Genomic DNA, 14,183 nt, shown 5'->3' with positions numbered 1-14,183 from the left:
AAAGGATGTTACCTGTCATTAGTAGGACCAAGTAATCAAGAAAATTAAACTGGATGGCCACATCTACACTTGGCCAAAATTTCGAAAGGGCCGTGCTAATGGCCAAATCAGAGAATACTAATGAGGTGCTGAAATGAATATTCAGCACCTCATTAGCAAGCTGCCAGCCACAGCACTTCAAAAGTGCCATGTTTCACTTGTGCTTGGCTCATCTACAGGGGACACTTTTTGAAAGGACCCCACAAATATCGAAATCTCCTTATTCCTGTTGAAAAGGGCCCTGTGTAGACGACCCACGTGCAATCGAAACGTGGCAGTTTCGAAGTGCCGCAGTCGGCAGCATGCCAATGAGGTGCTGAATATTCATTTCAGCACCTCATTAGTATTCTCCAGTTTGGCCATTAGCATGGCCCTTTCGAAATTTTGGCCAAGTGTAGACACGACTGATGGGTCTTGTTTATGGCAGGTGATATAGAACTGCAAATAGGCAGTTGTAATGGGATAGCCAGCAAGGTCTTTGTTCAAGCCTAGGTTAATAGGGTCAAATTTGTAAACAAATTCCAAGTCAGATGTCTCCCTTTGTAATCTGGTGATAAAATTCTGTTGTAGAGAAGGGTAACTTCTAACTCTGTTACTGCACGTCCATTGGTCCTGATCGTCCAGTGCTCAGAAAGGTAGATCAGCGGCTGCCTACTGTCTCTCATAATACAGGGGGTTGTGCATTTCAAAAGGACGGCAGAGCAGTTGAAAGTGGAGCAAAAGGGATGCTGTGATACACAGTCAGCCCACGGAACTCACTGCCACAAGATGCCACTGAAGTCAGGAGCAGAGCAGGGGACAGACACGGATTGGCTATTTGGGCACAGCGAATGGCTGGAGTTCCATGGGGAAAAGAAGCTCAAAAGTTGTGCCTGGGTATGAACTAACTGGAGGGTGGGAGCAGCGTTCCCTCTAATTTTTTTTTCAGTCCCTGTGAGGCATAAATTTTGTTGTGTGCAACAAGCGAAGCATGGATGTGCACCACACATAGAAACACATGTAGGCAGCTGTCGGCGCTCTGCTAATCACGTGGGCAGCACTTGAATCTCTCCCAGGCAGAGGCCCAAGTGCTTAGCTTACCGGAATGCTGGGTAGCAGGAAACTGTCCCTCTGGCCGTGATAGTTTATCATTTTCCACTTTGGCGTTTCTTTCATCTCCCTTTAAAGCTGCTAATTCTGGATGCTGTCAGAGACAAGCACAGGGCTGTCTAGATCTCTGGTCAGGCTGAGGTTAGAGGTACTAAATTTGCAAATGAATTCCAATTCAGGTCTCCCTCTGTCTGCTTGTGGTACAATTCTTTGGTAGAAGGATGGCTACTTCTAAATGCATTATTAAATGTCCAGGGAAGTTAAAATGATCACTTACAGATGCTGTGTGACTATGCCTGATTTTAAATGTTTGTCCACTCGGCCTTTAGCACAGAGACTGTCTAATGCCCATAGCAGATGAGCATTGGAAATTTGGGGTAAGGAGAGCTCTGTGGTTTGCCAAATCCCAGGTTGTGAGCTCAATCCTTGAGTGGGCTAGTCAGGGATCTGGGGCAAATGGGTGGTGCTTGGTCCTGCCACGAAGGCAGGGGGTTGGACTTGACAACCTCCTGAGGTCCGTTCCAGCTCTATGAGATGTGTATCTCCATATATCACTGGCCCATATCAGATTAGTGGATGTGCAGGTGTATGGGAAGATGGTGAGAGCCACAGGCTGGGACTCAGGAGACTTGAGTTCAGTTTTAGGCCTCTGCAGCAAACTCCCGATGTAGTTGATGGGCAAGTCCCTTGATCTCCCACGTTTCCCAGCTGTGTAAGGGGCTGCTCCTAGCTTAGCTACCGCAGAGCCCAGGAGGAGAACATGAGTTGACTGTGGTCATCAGCTGACATTTTGGGGTGATGAAGGGGAGACAGAGAGCCTCAACAGCCAGTTCTAGTGAAGTCAATGGGGCCCAAGTCATAGCTCTACAGGGCTTGGCATTCTCCTACTAATCGGCTGGCAACAATCTGGCCAACCCTTCACTTGTGCTAGCAAACTTAACTCAGACCAGCTCTCTCCCCTCCCTCAGTTATAACCCTGTGCTGTATCTTCAAGTGCCGGATTCCGCGGACAAAGAAAGAGATTGAAGCACGGTACGCACAGCGGCAGGCAGCCAAGACATACGCAGACAAGCTGGAGACGGTCCCACCCCTGAGCGAGCTGACAGAGATCCCTGGAGGTAGGCCCACACCCGTTTCCTCTCTCGGGAGTTCTTTGTGCATGCACCAAGGGTAGAATTCTCCACGGGGCACAAATCTGCGTTGCTCCAGGGAGTTCAATGGCAATTTGCACCAATGAAAGTTCTGGCCCCGTGCTCCTCGGCTTTGTGTGCACTCTTTGTATCGTGTGACTTTTGTGGCTGAAAGCATGAGCTTTGAGATACAAGGGCCAGATCCTCAGCTGGTGTCCATGGGCACAGCTCTACTAATGTCAACTGTTTAAACTAGCTGAGCCCCGGGTCACACGGCTCTTCCATTTCAAAGGCCAGATCCTGAGGGAGCAAATGAGTTGTTAACAAGAGTGGGGCAAAAAGCACCTCAGCAAATAGAAGATTCGCTGGGAAAAATGCATTTTTCAGGACACTAAAACAGTTGGAGAATTCAGGTTGAATTTTCCAAACAGGCCGCCACCCCGCCCTCTTCCAAAAAAAGCAGAAGAACATTTCTGAACATTGAAAAAAAATTGAAAAAATCGGAAAAAAGTGAAAAAAAAACCAAAAAATGGTTTTTGGGAAAAAAAAAAGTAATGGCTTGTTTCTGCCACTTCAGTAACAAATGTTTCAGTTTTTCCTTTTGCACTGACACTTTGTTTGGAAATTTTGCTTTTTTATTTAAAAAAGAGGGAGAAATAAACAAGAAGGATGCAAAACAAAAAGCAAAACTGGAAATAAGTTCATTTGGGCTCAAGCAAAACATTCCTTTAGACCCCAGATGAACTTGTGAGGGGGGGGCAGGGTTCAGCCTCTGAAATGAAAACTAAATTATTCCCTCCGTCCACTTGATTAACATTCGGCTGTCCCTTAACCGCCCGGCCAGCCCAGACTGCCTCTGTCACTGGGATCCTGTCATGGCTTCCTTTCCTGTCACTCGCCTCTCCCAATTCTATCCTCTAGGCTCTGCTGAAAGCCTCTCCTCTCTCTCTGCTCATGTCCAGTCCAGACCTCTCCACTCTCTGCCTGTGGTGAAGGAAGAAGATGAAATGATCCTGCAAGGAAACTAGAGGGAATGTCTGTCTGTCTCTTTGGAGTCTCCCCTCCCTGGCTTCCCAGAGGAGATGTGGACTTCAGAACTCATTGTTCTTTCCTATGTTTCACCTTCACTCTGTCTTCTTCCTAAGAGGTTTCTTTTTAATGGTGCTCTGTAAGCCTGGCAGGTGGCTGCTCAGCTCCAGAGAACTTCCTTGTCTCAAGCCCAGATTTTCAGTCGTATTAAACTGCCTCACTTCCACTGACGTCAGCAGGAGTTAGGAGCCTAAATATGCCTGAGACTCTAGGCCTCACAGGAACCCAATCCAGGTTATGTGGGTGAAATGGAGAGAGAAACTGAAGGAATTCAGGCCCCAGTAATAGCACTAAGAACACAGCTAACTTTAAGCACATGGGTCTGATCCAAAATCCAGAGAAGCCAGTGCAAACTAGCATTCATATGTATTGCGATTTAAATTACGGGTCAGATATTCAGCTGGTGCAGGTTGAACCTCTCTCATCCGGCATCCTGGGGACCTAACTGGTACCAAACAAGAGAATTTGCTGGATCCCCAAAGGGCAGTATTGTCTAGCACATTATGAACGCTTCCTCCGCTTATGGGTTCTTAGAAGACATTTAGGGGTAAGTTACAGCTAAGTGACTGCACAGAACACTGAGAACCAGGACTGATGGCTATAAACAAACTTTATGGGACTGTGGGAAACTTGGCCACAAATAAGTGGCCACCTGGCTAAGTAAAATCATGCCAGATTATGGATACTGCTGGACCAAAGAGTTCCGGATTAGAGTGATTCAACTTGTATAAACTGGTATAGCCCCACTGCATGCAGAAGTTATACCAATTTATCTCAAGACCTCGCTTAATTAGATTGATCACATTCTTAAGTGCTGTAATAGGCTGTGGCCATAAGCAGGAGCATGAAGTCAGGCAGACCCTGGGGTATGTCCTGTACCCAGTTATCTTCTGGAAGTCAATAGACTGAATCCAACCTCAGAGTAAGCACAGTAAAATCAAGGACTGCCTTTGGCCCAGTGGGGCTGGGCGTAAAGGACAGCAGAATTGGGCTAGTCATGGAAATAGGAAATCATATTTCAAAGGACAGGCTAAGGTGTGTCCACATGTGAGCAATGGTGCTTTAGAGCAGGGGTCAGCAACCCCTGGCACAGGTGCCGAAAGTGGCACGTGAGCCGATTTTCATCCACTTGCGAAGCAGGAGCTCAGCCCCTCCCCTCCTCCCTTTTGCAGCTGGGAGCTTGCTCAAGCAGGCCGCCTGTGGATTAACAAAAGACCAACTACTGCTACCAATCATCACCTAACTGGTAAAGCTCTGCATCTTCATTTGTTTCCTAATGAAGCTGTTGTATGTAGGCCTATTAGTGGCTTTAAAAAGTATCACCGGCACTTAGACCTTACACACAGGTCAAAAGGTCAAATTTCTGCGCTCCGCTTCGGAAAGGTTGCTGACCCCTGGTTTAGAGCTGAGCTAGGAAAATGTAACATTCTTCTTCAGCAGGGTTTTACACTTCATCTGCCCATGTGTACATGATTTCTTCATCCATTAAGTATCAAGTGTTACTGATTTGCATTGCTGCAGCACCCAAACACAGATCAGGATCCCTTTGTGCAAAAGCACAGCAAAAAGACAAGTTCCTGTTTTGTACAGTCAGTGGCACGTGCTGCAGGGTCGGGAGAAATCAGGCCCACCTGTTTCTTTTCCCAATAACTGAATACCTGGGCTGGTCAGTTTCACCTTCTGGCTCAGAGCCTTTGCTGTGTAAACTGGTGTAACTCCACTAACTTCAAGGATGGTGTACTTTTGTCTACCAAAGTGTAAGGCAGGGGATTTGCACCACTCACTGCCCTGGATTAATGCTGATTTACACCAGTTGGGGACCTGTCCCTAAAAGGGTAACATTTGCCCCCATGCAGAGGTCCCGAACAAATTTATGCACCTCTGAAGTCTTATGGGGTTAATCGGGATCAAAAATGACTTAAGAGTGCAAAATTTAGCCTCCAAATATATAGGAACAAATCCTTAACTGGGTATATTAGCATGGCCCCACTGAAGTCCAAAGAGCCATATCAATTTGCTCAACAATGATCTTCTGGCCTGTGGTTTGATGGTGCTTTTATTCCTGTGAATAGGCAAAAGACAAAATAGTTATTTTAAATTAATGAACCATCATTAAGTGTGCTGAGGCTGGAAAGCACTACTTACATGCTAAGTGCCAATCTTATTACGATCATTAAATACCATTAACTGTTATTGCTTGTTGTTATGATCCTCTCTGTCTCACTGTTACTCTCATAAAGGATTGGCCCAGCTGATCATTGGTTCTCTGATGAATTCTTGACTGTACAACATGAGGCAATGTCTCTTCTGGATGCACACGAGGGGCGGCATGAGATTGTCCATACATTGTGGGATTGTGAGACATTGCCATGTGTCATCTTCCTTGAGTCATGTTAGCAACGCAAAGCAGGGTTTGGCCCTTGCTCTGATTGGGGATACAAGTGTAGGTTCTAAGGGCCTGATCCACCTTCCAGGGGCTTGCCTAGCAGCTAGATTGAGATCAGTGTTCCCTCTAAACTGAGCTCTTGGGTGGCCCCCCAGGAGGGATTCAGGTGCCACCCAGCTAATTAGCAGAGCCCACAGTGCCCACAGCTGGCAGCCTGTGTTTCTATTGGTGGTGCACATAAAAGACTGTATTCCACTTATGGATGTTAAAAATTAGAAGGAATGCTAATTGGGTCCTGTAACAATCATGACCAAGGAGGTGATCTGTGTTTCTTGACATTTCCTACCAGGTGTCAGAATTTCCTTCCCATCACAAGAAAGAGGCTGCATTATTTTCACTCTGTTCTTCGGCTCCCTTTGAATAATTTGTAGACACATTACAGCAGCTATGTATAGATCACAATCTTCCATGACCAATGTCACTTGTGGTGACTACATTGGCGAGAAATTTAATCAAAACAAGCCAGGTACTTAGGTGGTACAGATTGGTGTAGCTCCCAAAGTCAGTGGAGGAGATACGGAAAGTTAAACCTGCTGGGAATCCGGTTACTTACTCAGAACCAATTCTACAGATTGGCCATGCGTAAACTATTGGGCAGGAATATAGCCCCAGAATAAATGTTTTGGGAACAGAGGCCTCTAGCTGACATTTGGAATTGTCAGAGGCAGGGATGGGTTAAGAAGATTGTTTCTGGCAGAGCTTTGTCACCATTTTGCAGTTTGGCAAAGTGTTGTATTTCTTCCCTCCATAGAAATGTGAAATTTGATCCTTGGTGGAATGTTGTTTCATAATTTGAAATAGAAATTCAAAATGTCAAATGTTTTGCTCAAAAATCCAGAGGAGAAAAAACAGTGCCATTTTCTTTGGAAGAAAACAATTCATTATTAAACCCTGTGCCAGAATTAATAAAGGGTTGACACATCTAATACTTAAGGGCCAGACTGTGGAATTTTTTCTCCTGTTGAACAGTTGCCTATTTTATTACAGGATCATCTAGATTCTTCAGCTAAGATCACAACCACATTGTGCTATGGATGGCACAAACATGTAATAAAAAACAGTTCTTGCCTCAGAGAGCTTAAAGTCTAAACAGCCCCAGAGAGGTCAAGTGACATGCCCAAGGTCACACGGCAGGTCAGTGACAGAGTCACGAATATTAGCCAGGTCTCAATCCTAGTCCAGTGCCTTTTCCAACAAACCACGCTGCCTCCCTGTTGGTATAATGGAGATAAGTAAGTCTCAGAATCTGAGCCTATGAGAAGCATAAGACATCGGTTTGCCACGCCTACACTTTCTCTATATTGTAGTTAACATGGAAGACTCCAGCAAACTGGTGCACACAAAGCGTTAATCAAAGACCTCCCTGGATACCGCGTGACAAATCTGCAGCCTGTGTTGGTTGCATTAACCCACATTGAAGTCAATGGGGCTGTGCTGATTTACATCAGCTGAGGACGTAGATGTTTAATGTATGTCTGGACAGTACTTAGTTTGTAATGAAGAGATGCCAAGCAGTAATGGTTTAACATTGATCACAGGTGAAGCAAGCCCAGAGATGCCTGGGCTATGAACTGCCAAGCCTAGAGGTGCCAGGATCATATTTGACAAGCCGTGGCACAAATTAGGCAAGATGTATGCATAGGTATAGTTAAATCACCTCTATGTAGATTCCTAGTTAGAACACTAAGGACATAGGGCAATGATATGAATGTGAAATTGTTATCATTAGTTTGAAGGGGAGAAGGGATGCAGGGTAATCATCATTATGGCTGAGCTGAAACCAGATAACTCGTGCCACGGGAAATTCTGTGATTTAAATCTTACTCTTCCTAGTACAAAACAGTAATTCTATTGCAAGAGGGAACAAACCGAAAGTGACCTTTCCTGCGAAACCAGTTTCTGAAGTGTTCATTGCATATCACTTGAAATGTTTTGATCTAATAAAACACAAACATTTTGTTCAGATTTTGATCTTTTAACTTGCTTAAAGAAATTTTCAAGGGAAAAAAACCAGTGAGTTAAATTTCAAAAGTTGTTTTCAAGCCAAAACAAAAAAATTCTCTTCCTAAAATGTGGGCGTTCTTGAAACCCTTTGTTGGTAGGAGGGAGGGGCTAGGGATGAAATGGTGGCCCAGCTGAAATGATTTTATTAACAGCCATTTTTCAGTGAAAAAAGGTTTTGATAAAAAAGGTTTCCAGCCAGCTGTCCTTGGCTCAGCTCACGGATTATTTGGTCCTAGCCAGTAACACCTGTGAAGGGCACGTCTTGTTCTTCAGGCTGCGATGGACAGAACCAGCTGAGCTGCTCTTGAGGCATCAGTCCATGCTCAGCTTAGTATAGGTTCTCCTGCAGGCACAGTAAGTAAGTCCAGTCTTCTGGAAAGGATGTGCCTCCCTCAAGAGAAACCCAGTTCAGCTGTAAAACAGACCAAACCATAGGGGTTCTGCTGCTTCCCTGGAGACACTGTCCCACACTGGACAATTCTGTGGGGGAATGTGCCTTGATTGTCATCTTGGGTCCAAATCCTGGTCCCATTCAAAGTGTACCTGGGCAGGACTCACTGCTGGGACACATGCTGGTCACCTGGGAGGCAGCTCATCCAGCCTCCAGAGCTCCCCCTTCTGGCCGGTGTCTCCCCACTGTTGGAGTTTGCTCTCCACCTTATATCCGACCCATGTCCCTGCCTGACCACAGACCCCTTCCCTCAGGCTACTGTCCCACTACAGTGCCTCACATGCTGGGGTTCTCCCCTTCCAGGAAGCCCCAAATTTACGGTGACCATCTGTCCCATATTGGGCAGGATGGTCCCGTATTTGGGATGCCAAAAAGGCATCTCGACTTATTTTTTAAAAGGGACCAATTGTCCCGTATTGGGCCTTCTCCTCCGAACCTCAGGGAGCGCTGGGGGCTGCTGCTTCCCTGGGGCTGCGGGGGATCGCCGGCAGCTGCTGCCTTCTTCCCGGCTCCCCGGGGGTTGGAAGAGCCACCCTTTCCCACCATATCTCTGTATCCCATGTTTGGGACAGGGAAATATGGTCACCCTACCTAAATCCCCTATATCCACCTTGCCTCAGTGACCCACTACTAGTCGTCATCTCGCCCCATACCTCAGGAGCAAACTCCCATCTGAAATGGCCACTCATCTTTGGCAGAGAGTTGGACCTGCTGCCTTAGCTGCCTCCCTGTAGTGCTAATACCCTCAGGCCTTCTCTCAGGCCCTGCAGCCTGGGGCTTTCCTGGCTAGAGCTCCCCTGGCTCACCCTGCCTTTCCCCATCCCTGCTTTTTCCGTGGTACCCTCTCCCTCCAGAGCACCCTCTCCCTCCAGGGCTCAAGCAAGAGGTAAGTTGCACCCTTGTGGGAGAGATTCAAATGCTGTCCAGCAGATTAGCAAATCTCACAGATCTATTTTCTTTCTAATGGTGCCAACAGCAAAGGCTCCTGTGGCACCTTACAGAACAGTTTTGAGCGTGAGCTTTCGTGAGCACAGGCTCACTTCGTCACATGCTGCATCTGATGAAGTGAGTCTGTGCTCACGAAAGCTCAGCTCAAAACTTTTCTGTTAGTTTATAAGGTGTCACAGGACCCTTCGTTGCTGTTACAGATCTAGACTAACACGGCTACCCCTCCGATACTTTCTAATGGTGGTGCACATTCACACAGGCCTTGGTGCAGGTAAAAAAATGTGGTCTGCCCCGGGAATTAAAAATCCACACATAGATGAAAAAGGTGAGAGGGAACACTGTTGTTGGATTCTTAGGCTATGTCTACACTAGAAGCATCTGTCGACAAAAGTTACTGTCCATGGAGAAATCTCGACAGAACCTGTCAGCTGATTGCATCCACACACAACTTGCTCTGTCGACAGAGAACTGCCAGGCTGCACTGCCCTCTGGTGCCAGAAAGTGGAACGGCAGCTCTGCAAAGAGGGCCGCCCAGCAACAGGAAGTCTCTGTCGACAGACGTGTCTACTCCGCACCTTTGTCAACAGAACTCTGTCCAGAGATTGTTATGCCTCAACTTTTGAGGGATAACACTGTCAAGGAAAACACAGAGTTCTGTCGAGACTGTGTCAAAAGAATGCTTTAAGCGCGTGGATGTTCTCTGAGTTATGTTGACAGAAGGCCTCTTCTGTCGACAAAACTCTCTAGCGTAGACCCAGCCTTAGACTGAAGTGATTGGAGCTACGTCTACAAGTGAAGCCTACATAGAAGTAGCTTATTTCGATGTAGCGACATCGAAATAGGCTATTTCGATGAATAACGTCTACACGTCCTCCAGGGCTGGCAACGTCGACGTTCAACATCGACGTTGCGCAGCACCACATCGAAATAGGCGCAGCGAGGGAACGTCTACACGCCAAAGTAGCACACATCGAAATAAGGGTGCCAGGCACAGCTGCAGACAGGGTCACAGGGCGGACTTAACAACAAACCGCTCCCTTAAAGGGCCCCTCCCAGACACAGTTGCACTAAACAACACAAGATCCACAGAGCTGACAACTGGTTGCAGACCCTGTGCATGCAGCATGGATCCCCAGCTGCAGCAGCAGCAGCCAGAAGCCCTGGGCTAAGGGCTGCTGCACACGCTGACCATACAGCCCCGCAGGGGCTGGAGAGAGAGCGTCTCTCAACCCCTCAGCTGATGGCCGCCATGGCGGACTCCGCTATTTCGATGTTGCGGGATGCGGATCGTCTACATGTGCCCTACTTCGACATTCAACTTCGAAGTAGGGCGCTATTCCCATCCCCTCATGGGGTTAGCGACTTCGACGTCTCACCGCCTAACGTCGATGTTAACATCGAAATAGCGCCCAACACATGTAGCCGTGACGGGCGCTATTTCGAAGTTAGTGCCGCTACTTCGAAGTGGCGTGCACGTGTAGACACGGCTTGGATGTGGGTGGCAGGACTGGTCTCCTTTGTGGTAACTTTCTGTTTTCTTTCTCCCTCCAATCCCTACAGCCCAGGTGGCAGAGGAGAAGAAAGAAGAGGTGCCCACCGTCTCCGGGAAAGTGGACCGGGCCCAAGGCAAGAAAGATAGTTCCAAGAAGAAAGAGGGCAAAAAGGAGCAGAAGGAAGGTTCCAGGAAAGAGGGGACCAGGAAGAAGGAAGGAGGAAAGGGAGAGGGGGAAAAGAAGCCCGAATGTGGGAGAAAGGGGAAGGGCCAGAAGGAGCCAGACAAAACTAAGGCAGGAGGCAGCACCCAAGTGGGCAGCAAAGCCAGGGGCAATGGCAAGTCTGCAGCAAGGAAAACCCCACAGAAGAAGTGATCCAAGCAACAGCTCCCCTCGCTCACGCACAATACCTCAGGCCTGACAGCAGTAATGCGGTGAGACCAGCCTGGGGAGCGCAGTGGGAAAAGGGAGGCCAGGAAGTAATTTGAGGCTCCCTGGAACTCCTGGATTTATTTCCTGAAATGTGGAGTCACCATTTCTCCAGAGGTGACGTTCCCACCAAAGGGAAACCTGCCTCCCTGGCCAGAGAGAGTCCTGTAATACCAATGGCCCATGCAGTGCTGGCTATGTGATTGAGAACTGGTGCCAGCCCATGGGCTGGTGTGAAAAACAGGAGCACAGACTGACTCAGAGATGGCAAGAGCTATAACCTCAGATCTATGTCTCTATGGCTGCCAGAGGTGTGACAGCAGTGTTTACAGGCGTATCCGAGCTAACTTTAATTTAGCTGGCTCGAGAACCAATCACAGGGAAGCTGCAGCAGTGGGGCGGAAGCAGAGGTTCACCTGTGCATACTTTGTATGTGCTTTAACCTCTTGATAATGTAACTGCCTTGCCTTAGCTGATACACCTGTGGTTAATTTACCGTGGAGTTGTCTACCAGCATTGTCTTCGGTGCATGATCTATCGCACTGCTTGATCTGGTGGCAAGCGGCTGGTTTTTTGGGACCAGAAGCAACCTAAATGCGATATGGGTTTTGGTAGATGTGTCCATTTGTCTCCAAGTCCAGTCTGTCTGGGTGTCAACATAGACAAGAGCACTGAAAAGGACTGTCTGACTTGAAGAGTGATTCAGGGACAACCGTGGGCCTATACTCAAGTGGCAGGCCCACGTGGCTGCAGCTTCATTGCTTTCGGTACCCAAACTCGCTAGATCAAAGGTAGCTCTGGTATGGCTACATGTACTGCTGTTCCTGTTCTGACTGCTGTGTAGAGGTACCCCTATGGGGGAGTACTTGGCCCCCTCCGTCTGAAATCAACATGACTGGTAAGCATTAGCTGAGCCCTCCACCACTCTTCAGGGGCATGCAGCCTTCCACAGAGGGCCAAACTCAGGTACTGAATAATTACGGGGGGACACAACCATGAGAGGAAGCTCTTTAAACTTATGTAATGCCAACAGACCCAGGCTGCCGGCACCAGGGATAGACCCTGAAAGCATAGGGTCTAAAGCCCTGCACTCTACCACATGAGCTAGAGGCCAGCTGGCCTCTGACAAGGCTGTCAAGCAGAGACTTCACTCACCCCAGATGAGGTCTCAGTGCCTCTGGGTACTACAGTTAGATCACAGATGTCCTGGGAAAAGGCTCTTCTTCCCCTTGCTTTTCTTCCTAACTGTCCTAGATGTTTCAGGGATGCTGACAGGAGCACTTTCCTGACATGATCTAAACACACTTTCCAAAAGCCCGAGCCTGTATATTTTTACAAAAGGTGTCATACGAAGGAGGCTGTATGCCAAATGTAGAATAAAGCAGCAGCACCTTAAGATACTGGTGATGCTGCCTTCAGTTCTTTAAGTCAAAAAAACATAAGAATAGCCAAACTGGGTCAGACAAAGGTCCATCTCACCCAGTATCCTCTCTTCTGACAGTGGCTAATGCCAGATCCCCCAGAGGGAGTGAACAGAACAGGTAATCATCAAGTGACCCCTCCCAATTTCCAGCCTCTGACAAACAGGAGCTAGGGGCACCATTTCTACTGGTACTGGCTAATAAGTATTGATGGACCTAACCTCCATGAATTCATCTAGTTCTTTTTTGAACCCTATTAAAAGGTTGGTCTTCACAACATCCTCTGGCAAGGAGTTCCACAGGTTAACTATGTGCTGCATGAAGAAATATGTCCTTGTGTTTGTTTTAAACCAGCTTTAAGTCATGTTGATTGTGGCTGTGATGCTGGCAGATCAGGTGCCAGCTCATGCCAGGCTAACTTGGTCCTGTAGATGAAAGTGATTGTTAAATTTATGAGAGCGTATCTGTTGTTCGAACTACATGAAATACCAGTGGGATGTTACTGTCATTGTTTTCACGTATCTGAATCCTGCTATCATGCACGAGCAAACACTGACAGTGTGCATAGTCCTGTAACTAAAGAACCCATCAAATAAGACAGAAGCCTTGTGGAATGCAAAGGAAGAACACCTAGGGAAAGCACTAATTACAAAGCAAGCGGCATCCTGTGTGATGACTCAAGGTCCAAACCCTCTAATGCATTCCCCAGAGTAACGCTGCCAGGAGTGGACTCAAAGAGACATCTTGCATCTCTGGACTCTTTGGAATCTAAGACAGAAATGTGCCAGATGCAAAGTGGAGAGTCCCAAAAGTCTTTTCAGGGTACCAGGTTGTCTCTGGGGATGAGGCAGTTTATTATCATCACTTCCAGGTAGGTAGGTAGGTAGGCATCCTTCAGTCTGCATAGACTATGGATCGCGCCCTTTAAAGTTTCAATTGAGGACTTCATTTACAGCATCTATTGTGACTATAAAGACCCACACGAGAGTGACAGTCCTTGCTGCATCTCTTGCAGATGTAGTGGGTGTCTGGCAAGTCCTTATTGTGCTTTCTGTGTGCTCGCTTCTCCTCTGCTAGCTGTCTGATCCTCATCTCGCCCTTCTGAAGGCCCTTGTGTAACCCCTGCCTCCATCTGCTGCGGTTGTCTGCTAGCTCTTCCCAACTGTCCAGCTCGATGTCTACCTCTCTGAGGTCTCTCTTGCAGACATCTTTGTAACACAGCTGGGGGCGTCCGGGAGGTCTTTTGCCAGAGGCTAGCTCACCATACAGGATGTCTTTTGGAATCCTTCCATCATTCATCCTGTGGACGTGGCCAAGCCAGAGGAGTCGACGCTGCCTGAGGAGGGTGTGCATGGTTGGGATTCCAGCTTGCTCGAGGATGGCGGTGTTGGTCACTCTGTCCTTCCATGATATTCCAAGGATGTGCCTGAGGCAGCGCAAGTGGAAGACGTTCAGCTTCTTTTCCTGGCGGGCATACAGGGTCCAAGTCTCGCTGCCATAAAGGAGGGTGCTGAGGATGCAGGCTCTGTAGACTTGCATTTTGGTGTGAGTGTACAGCTTGTTGTTATTCCACACTCTCTTGCTGAGTCTGGACAGAGTTGTGGCCGCTTTTCCGATCCTTCTATTTAGCTCAGTGTCCAACGA

At 47.7% G+C, this 14,183-nt stretch overlaps 1 protein-coding gene across 1 annotated transcript in view; it reads left to right on the top strand.

Annotated features, from left to right (window-relative positions):
• The window catches only part of TMIE (transmembrane inner ear), a 45,061-nt gene extending 31,293 nt beyond the window's left edge, over positions 1–13,768 (top strand). Inside the window, exons 3-4 of the mRNA XM_074985528.1 lie at positions 2,097–2,246; positions 10,757–13,768. Coding sequence (XP_074841629.1) covers positions 2,097–2,246; positions 10,757–11,064 — 458 coding nt within the window. The 3' untranslated portion in view covers positions 11,065–13,768. The remainder of the gene's footprint in view (positions 1–2,096; positions 2,247–10,756) is intronic.
• The last annotated feature ends 415 nt before the right edge of the window (positions 13,769–14,183 follow it).

This window comes from Carettochelys insculpta, chromosome 2 (assembly GCF_033958435.1).
Source record: "Carettochelys insculpta isolate YL-2023 chromosome 2, ASM3395843v1, whole genome shotgun sequence".
Lineage (NCBI taxonomy): Eukaryota > Metazoa > Chordata > Testudines > Carettochelyidae > Carettochelys > Carettochelys insculpta.
This window is presented reverse-complemented; position numbering and strand designations above follow the sequence as displayed.